We start from the raw sequence: 11,680 nt of genomic DNA, 5'->3' as shown, positions 1-11,680 counted from the left end.
TGGATACGTGGCGTCACGCTTTTGTGGATTGCTCGGTATCTCGAAGCACTTGGGCACTGTCATCGGATGCTGTTTTGGATAGGCTGAGCACATGTACAGAAGAAAATCCAAAGAAGTGGCTGTTTATCATGCACGAAGCTCTCAACCAGGATGACTTTCTTGCGTTTGTGGTTACCCTCTGGGCGCTGTGGAATTCAAGAAGAAAGGCTATGTACGAAGATATCTTCCAAACCCCTTTCGTTATTCACAATATTGTAACATCTTATATAGCTGAGCTAAGGGCACTACAGCAGCCAGGAGGGGTCGGCAGAGGGGCGGCCCAACGCAGGCCAAATCATTGGCTTGCACCTCCGGAGGGATTATCCAAAGTCAATGTTGATGCAGCAGTGGGAAGAGTAAATGGAGCACTGGCGGCAGTCTGTAGAGACCGAGATGGTGTTTTCATGGGAGCATCGGCAGTAGTATTTCCTAACCTGTCAGACCCCGGTATCCTAGAGACACTCGCAATCAGGAAGGCGCTGGCGCTTGCGGAGGATCTTTACGCTAGAAGGATTCATGTTGCATCGGATTGCAAGGTGGCAGTGAATGATATTCACCATTTATACAAAGGGAGCTACGGTGCAATTGTGCATGAGATCATGCAATATAGATTATCGTTTGAAACTTGTAATATTATTCACGAATTTAGGAGCTCGAATATCGAGGCTCACAAACTAGCAAAGCACGCTTTATCTCTGGGTTTGGCCGCCATGCTTGGTTAGACCAACCCAATGAACTTGATTTCGTCCCTGTAAACATTGTGACGGAGTAATAAAGCTTTGCGGTTTGTCTCAAAAAAAACATCCAACGATCCAGCACGTCAATGAGACCAATTTAAATCTCACCTAGCTGAGTTTTAGTACTCCCTCCATCCAAAAATACTTGTCAAAAAAATGGATGTATCTAGACGTATTTTAGTTCTACATACATTCATTTTTATCCATTGCTCCGACAAGTATTTTGGGACGGAGGGAGTAAAACCGAACCATCTATACTTCCCTAGTGCTCTAGCTCTTTGAAAGCACTGCATCATAGTTGTACTGATTCTCACAAGTAACAGCAAAAGCTAAGAACAACCGGAGAGTATGAAATCGTTGCCGGAAACCTGCTAGTACACATCCCCAAATCAAGCGTAGCACACCAGTCCCAACTCCCAAGTACTGATCCAGTTTCTCTTTGATTAATCAAGAAGCCCTGATCTCTCAAAAATCCTAATCAACCGTAGCAGACCAGTCCACTGATCCAGTTTCTCTCTGATAAATCAAGGAGCCCTAATCTCTCTGAAAAATCCTGAATTTACGTGTTCTCCTTCCTCACCTAGCCATGGCCAGGACTGCAAGATGCAGCGCCTGCTCCTCTACCCATCCCCTTCCCCACGCATCTACAAGCAGGCGATGTTGCCCCCTGCCACCTGAGCAAAGCCTTAAACCTCATGCTGTCATGCACGCCTCGCTGGACCGCATCGGTCTCACCTCCCACCTCCCTCCCGGCCGTTGCCTCCTCCATGACGAGCTGCTCCTCTTCTCCATGGTTTCTGCACAAACCATTGCAGGAGATCATGCCATCTATCGACGAGCAAGGGCAGCGTAGTCAGCGACATGAAGCAGGGACGGATGCGGGGGCGGCGAGTCATGGGAAGGAGGCGAGGAGCACCTTGGCAACCCCTTATTATCGAGGGAGGTGGAAGAACACGACGCAAGAATCGGATCGGAGTTTTGCTCAGCCCCGGCTATTTTTCTTCCAATGTAGCCCCCTTGTTTTTTTTTTTGAGCGGCTGTAGCGTTTTTTTTTTCTTTTAGGTGTGTCTGTAACGTTCGTGGGTGTGGAGGAATAGCAGGCCATGCGGTGGTCGGGGTCTTTTTTTCGCTACGTCGGTGGCGACGATGTGCGCTGGATGTCCATGCTGCTTAAAGACAACTACACTAGTTAATATGCACGTGCAATGCACGTTAATTTGAAAGTATATTAAGTGCAAGCGGATATTTAGTAGGATATTATGTGCGTGTTATTATATGATTAGCATTATATTTGACATGAAATTAACTGCACGCTAAATGTGTTGAGCGCTCGATATTGAAGCAATCTAGGTCGTTGGATTGACATGATTTGAGAGTGCTCCGTCATTGTTCAAATTCTTCACCAATATACATACAACCGTTAAGATCAGCATATGTAAAAGGCTGAAACTTTGGCTGGAGCTACGGGAGCTGTAGCTCGCGACGATGGTGGAAGCTTTGTTGCTGCTGCTTCTTGGTTTGTTCCTCATATTTCTTGTGTTGACTCGGCTGAAATTATTGCCATCAGAAATGGCCTGTACCTAGCGGCGACCATCGGATGCAATAAGCTTGTCATTGAGTCTGATTGCTCTTTTGCGGTTGAAGCTTTGAAAGGGGATGATGGATATGCCAGTGCTGATGCTGCCGTGGTTATGGAATGCAAGCAATTAGCATCTGATTGTGACCAAGTTGATTTTGTGCACTGTTTTAGAGAGGCCAATGTGGTGGCTGATAGTTTAGCTGAATTTGGTTTTAATTCTAAATCCCCTGCTTTTTGGGATGGTTCTATACCGGGCTTTATCTCATCAGCTCTTGTAAACGACTTGGCAATTATCTGATGAATAAAGTCTATTTGGTGTCAAAAAAAAAAAGAAAGCTTCCTCGTTTTAATATTATTAATTATATTATTATTAGGTATAGATATAGATTGCACTTTTGAATTTTAGGCTTCCACTATTAGAGGAACTTTACATTGCAGGAAAGAGGGTCCAGGAATTTTACGCTCCAACATTAAATATTTTTCAAGGAATTTTATGCTTTACATTAGGGAAACGTTTACGTGCGGTGCACCGGCTGAGTTTTCGGCCAGTCGCACCGCTCGCTCCGCGTCTGCACGTAGGCCCCAATCAAACATCCACCGCATATTACCTTATCTCTTCACGGACGGCGCCATCCGCTCATTCTCCTCTACACCGCAAGCTCTGCTCTTCTCTTCTTCCTCTTGAGTAGATGCTCACGCCTCCCCCGCTAGTGACTGGTTGTGCCGGCCGGCCATGGCTGCCCCCACCCCCGCCCCCCCTCACACCCCACCAGCGACAAGTGCTGCCCCCACCCCCGCCCTCTCACATCTCACCAACGACAAGTGCTGCAAACCAACACCCACCGGTGCTGTCGATGGCGGCAGCAAGTGATGGAGACGCGCGGCGGCCAGCGTTGGGGCGTTGCAACCACGGCGACAAGTGATGGAGATCCGGCCTTTTGTTTTTGGAAGCAGGCCCAATTTTTGCTGCTAACACCTTCGTTTTTTGCTGGAACAGTCTTTTTTTTTTTGCTACCATGTGTTTTGCTTTTTGCTGGAACCAACTTCAAGCCGGCATGGGGAAAAAGCTTCCACCCTAGGGAGAAAAAGCTTGAACCGGCTGGAAGAAAAGCTTCAAGTGCCATGAGGAAAAAGCTTTCATCGTAGGAAAAAAGCTTCAACCGGTGATTTAATTTGCTGGAACTCATTGATGTTTTTGCTGGAACCATTTTTCTTCATGAGGTGCGGCGGCGAGCCACTTTTTTTATTTTTGCTGCATTTGTGTTTTTTTGCTGGAACCATCAACCGATTTTGCTACAACGAGCTTTGATTTTTGCTGGAACTGCCTAAAGTGGAGCGGGGACCAGATTTGTTAGCAACTGATTTTTGTTGCAACCATCCAATCGATGAGCAGCGACGGCGAGCCGGTGAGCGGCGGCCACAGAGCTTGAAGCGGGAGGCCATGGAAGGGCGACGAGTAAGCAGGAGGGCTGGGGAAAACTGTCGAAAGGAAGGAGACAGGTGTGCGGGAGGAGAGGGGGTGAAATCATGTGGTCTAGAACACACGCATCATGCGGCTGGGGGCCGACCGGCCCAAAGTTTGGGCCGGTGCACCGGCGCCTATCGCCCCCCTAAATTCAAACTGAAAACGTAAATTCATATGAAGAAAGCGTATTGTGACGGTGAACCCACGAAGTCAATCCGTGCTTTATTATTAGGGATAGACTAGCATAAATGCCCGTGCGTTGCAACGGAAGAAGAAGAAACATACTTCCTGAACCCAATAGCTCAAGACTCTTCCTCCTCCTCTCCTCCTCCTCCCACGACTGAAAAAATGTGTTGTGCAAAAACATAACCGTGAAAGGAATTCGCAAGTGTACTATAGGTGTGTGCAATTTAAATCACAGAAATATCTACATGGTCGCGAGTATCTCTTCACGTATTTGTTGACGTTGCTTAGTGATCCCCCCCAAAATATCGCACTATAATAAAAATAGTAAAGTCTTAGTACAACATTCTAGCTTCACTACGGAGGCAACAAAGATTTCCATGAACCAGTGTTGGCTAGGTTTAGGACTGGGTAGCATAGCACTATTTGTGTCCAATGATACTGGAAGCATTTTTTGCGGGGCAATGATATTAGAAGCATTTTTTGCGGGGCAATGATATTAGAAGCATTTTTTGCGGGGCAATGATATTAGAAGCATTGTACAAAGATCCTCCATCAGTGGCTAATGTATATAACAAAGTAAAGTGCGGAGTTTGTGTCACACACAACAGGGAGTCCGACTGCTTGTGCTTTGGTGACCAGAATTATTTTTATTAGGAGCATTGGAATAGTTTGTGACGGGGGCTAGCGTGTCGAGCAGAAAAATAAGAGCAAAGATTTGTTTTGTTCTCAGAAAAATATTGTACATGAATGAGTCCTGTTTATTGTAATTTAGACATAGTATTTTTTTGTGCATGTTAGACAATTCCAACATAATTTGCTTTTGAGTATAATTTGACGTCAACAATTTAGATATAAAAAGTAGTTCAACTTGCCTGATCCTGTTGCTACTATTGGTATTCCAATGCACGGAGACGTTAGTGCCATTATATCCCATTTGGAGACCCTCTCTTTCCTTTTTTAGTTTTCTGTATTTTCCTTCCTTACCTTATTATGGGGGACAGCTTCCACTTTCCATTTTTTTCTCTGTCTAGAGATGAAATCCCCGCCCTCTTTCTTTCCTTAATTCTGCCATACGACATGAAATCTCCCTCCTCTTTCCACATGAAATCCCCCGCCATCTTTCCTTATTATTCCTTATTATTCTGTCAAGAGACATGAAGTCCCTCATCTTTCCTTCTTTATTTTTCTCTCTTTCCTTCCTTATTATGGAAGGACTTATTTTCTTCTTTAATGGTTCCTGAGATAGCTCCTTGGTACCGAGAAAACTCTTAGATGTATATAAATTACAAAGATTGAGTTTAAGGGAACGGTATGAGACTATTTAAAAGGTGGATCAACTGTCTAAATATAACACACCGTGGTTCAGAATTCGATTCAGCCCACCATCGAATACTTTTTTGCAACAGGCTGTGGGCCAGCTTAGCCCCGTTCGGTTGTGTGGCCTTCCTTCGGCAGGGTGGGCCGGAATAATGTGGCGGCCCGAAAATCCTCCTGGCATGATAGACTAAGAAGGTAATCCTTGTTGTTAGTTGATATACGATGGGGTAGCATAGTTGGTCGGTTGCTCTATGCACTTTTCTGGCAAGCTGCGTTCGAATCCTCAAAATATCAACTTTTGCTGTGTGGCCGTTTTTGAAAGAAGCGCCCATTAAAAAAAAGAGAACAACGATGAATCAACGCTTTAGTATCACCTCGCGTATATATTTTGAATTCAAACTGAAAGCGTAAATTCACGAAAAGAAAAGCGTATTGTGACGGTGAACCCGACAAAGTCAATCCGTACTTTATTATTAAACTAGTACAAATGCCCGTGCGTTGCACCGGGCAAAAAAATTGTACCAGTGTTCATTTCTTATATCCAATTCCAATAAACTGTCAATTGGTTTTATCTTTTGCTTTTCTAGAAAACACGGATATTTCTTTACTTTTTAAGAAACTGAACATTTTTTAACTTTTTAATTAGAATTGGAACATGTTTTGAACCGAACATTTTATGAACACATACATTTTTTGTTTATTTAATGATTTTGTGAACAAATTAAAATATAAAAAAATTGAAACCAAGAACAATTATGAACACTCATTATCTTTAAAAAAAACTCACACTCAGTGGCAGTAACTAAAAAATGAGTGTTGGTGTCCGGACCATGGAGAATAGAGTTAAGATATTCTACCGGGTGAAGATGAGTGGTGTATTTATTTTTAATGGGACATACAGATGTTGGCATGTTCTATACTATTCGAGAGTTTAATAACTAATCTATTTCTTTTTGGAAATTTCAAAACATTTGAATGCTAACAGACTTATACTATGTCAAATTTTTATATTTGTGAGTCTACGTTTGTACTGTGGTTTTCAAAAGAAGGTCTCCTTTAACCTTTGTATGCCACAATTTTAATATGTCGTGTGTTGCACCAGAAGGGAAAAAAATCACCACATGTTGTTTAGTGATTCATTCATGTTGCCACTTTCCATGTTCGCCACCGTCGTCAAAGATGATACAATTTTTGGTGTCCGCGGCTGAAAAAAGTTGATGAATCCACATTCATGTCCCTCGCCGTTGCCTCAATCAGCATCACACTATCACCGGATGGGAGAGTAGTGGTGTATTGAAGTGTGATTGTTTATATACACAGTTATGTGTTAATATTCATAAGCGAAAAGGGTTTTTCTATGCTGTTTTTCTTTTTAGAAAATGTTGGCTATCTGGTTTGCAAAATTATATTATGTTCCTTTTCTTTTTGCACTTTTTGGACTTGGCCAGACACAAGTTTCTCACGTAGATTGCAGGCTCTCTCTCTACAAAAACGTGCATGCTTTGGAGAGAGCAAAACTGCACCCACACATCTCTTTCTGTTCGATATCACAATAAAAAGAAGAAAAAGTTTCCTATCAGAAGATCTTAGTGTGCCTGCATCCAATGGCTTGGAAAGGCGACGGAGACTACGCTAAATCTCAATCAACTGAAATTTAGCGAATCTATTTAAAATTAGTAGCTAAACTCATTAAAAATGGGCAGCCAGTTCAAAGTACCTAGCACAATAGCCCATGTTACAGGCGAAAGGTGATGATCGACATTTTTTTAAAGAAAACTTAGTCGGCACTTTTGTACAATTACAATAGTTCTTTTGGACAAACTAATTGTGTCAATGTTAACAAATACGAATCATATGCATAGCCAGCACAACTTCATACATAGATCCATTCATCGCCCACAATTGGTCCAATCCATCATTACTGATTTAGTTAATCCATTTAATTATGAAAGCAAGCCAACATGCTTCTTTAGAGGAAGGTTAATATTTATTACTTAACTCAGATAATAAAAATACACAAAATCTTATAATTACCTATTTTCTTGAGTTTAGATATTGTAGCACTAAACAACAAATTAAATTATTGTGACCGCATTCATCTTCGAGAGCACACACACATATATATACACAAGACATACATCTGCAAGTGTTTCTTACCGCTCATATCACCCTTGAGCTAAAATTAGTGGACCTAGCATAAAATTTGAAATGAGCATATGGCAGAACAGAGACCTATAAAGAGTTCATTTTGTACCTTAGATATGTATAGTACGGTACATCGGGAAAATGCAGACCTTTAGTTAGAGAAATATGTAAGTTGCAAAGTATAATTTAAACCAATTTATCAAAGCTTCGTATCCAAAAGATAGACTTGCGAGGTATAGCGCTGAAAATACTTGAGTATGGGGACAACATTCAGACTGCATCAGAGTCATCTCGTTTCTAGAGTACGCGCTGAATTTGCCCGATGCCAATTGTGCTATTCCCAGGTTTGGGATCCCGCTTCAGATTGGAAAAGACGTTCAAGGCATCTTTGATGACACTCAACGAAAGGCTCTTAATTTTTAATTATGAATTTACCCGATGCATTTTTCTAAAAATTAGCAAACATGCCCGTGCGTTGCAACAGGACTTTTAGAAAATAGCTCACGGTCCTAGATCCTAATCCAATAAGCATGACTGAAGACACCCCCACCCCTGAAGTTCAAAATCTCAAAAAGAAAAAAACATCTAAATATTTGATTCATCGGTATGCCCTTACATATCAGTTAGAATCTAAACAGAAGAACCTCGACACAAAAACTATTGCCAACAAATTTCCTAGCTTTACAACAGATTGCAAAATAAACATTCACATGGATAACATTTCGGATCATGAATAACTTAATACAGCCATTCCCTGGATTTAGGTAAGAATCATATCTAACGTTGTATGGCTCGTGTGTATCAACTACATTTCGTGGTCTATACATGGTTATTCATATCAATGAATATTTGAAATATGAATGCTATTAATAAGCAATCTAATTTGCATAAAGGAAAATCTTACAAAGCCACGAGAGAATACTTTTTAAATGTGATATAGATAGGGGCTTTGGTAGCAATATACTACAGTAAACAGATGTCATATATCCTTACATTGCAAAGTACAGCTCATGGTGGTAACAAACATCATTTTGAACATCTATGATCACTCGAAGGATAATATACTATCTGATTGCAACAAATATTTAATATTATATCTGATTGCAGTGCTAACAATTACATGAAGCAAACTTAATGATAACGACAGGAACACAAACAAAGGTCATAAAATCCTTATTTACAAATGAATGCACTACAATGGGATATATATCAACACTATTAGCTACAGCAACAAATGGGGAAAATAGCCAGGTAAAATGTCAAATTAGTCTGTGAAGACGAAACATAATTCAGATGTCTCACCATATCTTTTGGAGATCGAATGTACCAAACCTTAACTTCATGTGCCAAATCTCCCTAGAGATCCTTCATAGAAATTTCTTTTTCGCTTTATTTCGTCTCCTAAAACAGAGCAGTATAAGAAAGTACTGAATTTCGCAAATGAATCGGATGAGTAACTTGTTTTTTCGTTATATGTTCTCCTCAATTGATTTAGAAAAAAAATAACAGTTAGATGGAAACAGTCATTTCTTATCCTAAGCCATGGATGCATCATGCAGGACCAATCTGTGTGGAGTGGAGAAGAAAGCTCATCAGCTAACATAAAAAAATGGAGGAACTCGTATGGCGTATGGGGCCTACATGTAGTAACGTATATCCACTCTGAATCTAACATATAAAGATCAAAATCTCCTCACCATGACTCGCTGGAGTTATGTATGTACGTAGCGGCTGCCACTCCATGGCCACCAGATCCCTACCGCTGCAGCATCAATTCCTTGTCACCATGATCAAGGGTACATAGCAGCAGCATACATAAGGATATGTACATATCATGAAGCAATTGTAATCAGCAAGCAGCAGCCTTCTCGGTGTTCTCTGTATAGATGTGTAGTAACCAAGCAGCAGCATGAACAAAATTGCAGCAGCGGGCTGCTGCTCTCCTCTCTGATCTCTCTCTATATGCAATAGTAGTATAGCAGAACATCAAAATTAGCTACCGCAGAGCAATCTCGAAAAAATAGTAGGAATATAATTAAAAAGATTCTAATGTGTTTATTTTGGCATATCGGAACATTTCAGTGTGTATATCTGAGTTCTACACCAGCTATAATGGCTGCCAATCTTGGTTAAGTACTGATCAAGTAGCACTCGGCTGAACAAAAGCAATAAACTTCAGTCTTTATGTCCAGAGAAAATTAGGAATAATAGTGAGCAAAGCATATGAACATATCTCATTATTCAAAACTTAAGTTAACAGATCTACAATGTGCATCCTTGTGCACAACCCATCTCTAAGAAATTGTTTGGAACATCATTGATAGAAATTTATTAGCAGAATTTAAGCTATAACATTGTAGGCAATACAAAGGAATTCAGATGTAAGCTGAATCTTCCTTGAACTTTCAGGCCTGGCCACTCCGACCCATTAGTCATTAGTTTAAAGTTCAAAACTGATGACAGAATTGGACGATGGCGTACCTTGGATGGAGCACATGTCGACAGTGTTTCGGCAAACTAAGTGGAGCAGCGAGATTGAAAGCTTCGGGCGCAACTGGAACTGATGCCAGACGGTGTACAGGAGGAGTTTACCTGAGCCGATTGCACTCATCCCTTGTCCCGCACTTCCATCTTGTTGAGTCATCACAGCTACTGTTCTCCTGCACGCAGCCATGCAAATCATATCAGAACAATGTAACAATCAATGATTTAATTAGCATGGCACAAAGAGTCAGATCGACCCATAATCAATATGCATGTCACGGCATGCATGCATCATGAAGATGAATCAAGCAAGGATATATTACATACCTCGAACTCCGCCGCGGCGGGATCCATCTGTCCGAGCATAGTTATCGCCGCTGGTCGCTCTGTGCTTGTCCTGCGCACTCGAGCCAGTCACCGTCTACGCCGAGGCAGCCCACACCGTATGGAAGAATCGAGACGGGGAAATTGTATAGCGAGACACACACCTTGGCCCAGGGTGGATGGCCATTGTCTCGCTTGTCCTCGGCTTCCGGCAAGGCCCAGTACGCCGTCCCGGCATGGCGGCGAGCGGCAGGGGAGGAGGCCCGTGGTGGCTCGGCGTCGCGTGCGGGCCGTGGATCACCTTCTGCTTCTTCATCTTCCCCATGAACCCCACCATCACCCTTCCTACTCGCTCTCCTAGGAAATCCACCTCAAATCCCATGGATTCCTAGCGGGGGTCACTCAAATCGACCGCTGGTTGCTTTTGGTGCTGGCGGGCTTGAAGATTGTAGGCGGATTGGGTGCCGGCGGGCTTGAAGATTGCAGGAGGTTGGAGATCGAGAAGGCTCAGGGTGGCGCAGGAGAAGATTTGGGCAGATGGAGAGGGGAAGGAGACAGAATTGCAAAGGGTCGGGGTCGGGGAAGAAGATCGGCCGTGCGGTCGCGCGTGGGGGCGGCGGCGGCGGCGCCGTGCCTGTAGGCATCGAGGAGGAGAGCCCGTGCTGGTTTATTTCTTTTTACAATTCGAAGGACAAACGAAAACTGTTACGGACGAATTTACGGGCAAGTTAGAATAGTACCACTTCGTTTATATTACGAATTACGATTTTGTCTATACAAATCGTAAAAGCGTATTATGACATGAAAAGAAAGCGTATTGTGACAGTGAACCCGACAAAGTCAATCCGTGCTTTATTATTATAATATATATATATTATAATTATAATTATAATTATAATATAATTAATTAGGGAAAGAAAAAAATAGGGAAAGAGGAAAGATTAGGGAGAGATTGACAAGATATAGATTATTGATTCACCAACGGGCGCCTGCAGGCGTTTCTTATTGGGCTGGCCCGTTCCGTTGCTTTTTCCTGTTCTTTTAAAACGCAAAAAGTGTGAGCCAACGGGGATTCGAACACGCGCCCCACTTGTTGCAAGCGCACGTCTATAGCCACCAGGGGCACCCGCCCGTGAATCAATATTTGGCTCGTTTCTCTCCTTCTTACTTTGTTCTACAGTTCGGGTTTTTTTATTCCTTTTCTTTTTCCTTTTTTTCTCATCTTTCTTTGTTTTCTTTAGTGCGGGTTTTTTTTATAAATTCGATGAACTTATTTTTAAATTCGATGAACTTCTTTTAAATTGGATGAACTTTTTTTGAAATTCGATGTACGTTTTTACCAAATTGGTGAACTTTTCCAAAATTCATGAACTTTTTTCAAAATCGATGAACTTTTTCCAAATT

General features: G+C 42.1%; 1 protein-coding gene across 3 annotated transcripts; it reads right to left on the bottom strand.

The window, feature by feature from the left end:
- Positions 1-7,225: 7,225 nt before the first annotated feature.
- On the bottom strand, positions 7,226-10,977 carry LOC123054407 (uncharacterized). Of its 3 annotated transcripts, none has more exons than XR_006426165.1 (4): positions 10,441-10,977; positions 10,280-10,349; positions 9,166-10,128; positions 7,226-9,034 (listed from the first exon to the last, which is right to left on the bottom strand). XR_006426165.1 is itself a non-coding variant. In XM_044478177.1 (3 exons), the coding sequence occupies exons 1-3, from the start codon at positions 10,656-10,658 to the stop codon at positions 10,057-10,059; spliced, it is 360 nt and encodes a 119-aa protein (XP_044334112.1). In that variant the 5' UTR covers positions 10,659-10,977; the 3' UTR covers positions 7,228-10,056. The 3 variants fall into 3 exon arrangements, 1 of the variants encoding a protein (XP_044334112.1); XR_006426166.1 differs by having other exon boundaries at positions 7,226-9,426; positions 9,950-10,128; XM_044478177.1 differs by having other exon boundaries at positions 7,228-10,128.
- Positions 10,978-11,680: the final 703 nt, after the last annotated feature.

Source organism: Triticum aestivum, chromosome 2D (genome assembly GCF_018294505.1).
Source record: "Triticum aestivum cultivar Chinese Spring chromosome 2D, IWGSC CS RefSeq v2.1, whole genome shotgun sequence".
Lineage (NCBI taxonomy): Eukaryota > Viridiplantae > Streptophyta > Magnoliopsida > Poales > Poaceae > Triticum > Triticum aestivum.
Note: the sequence above shows the minus strand (reverse complement) of the source record. Positions and strands in the feature narration are given on the sequence as shown.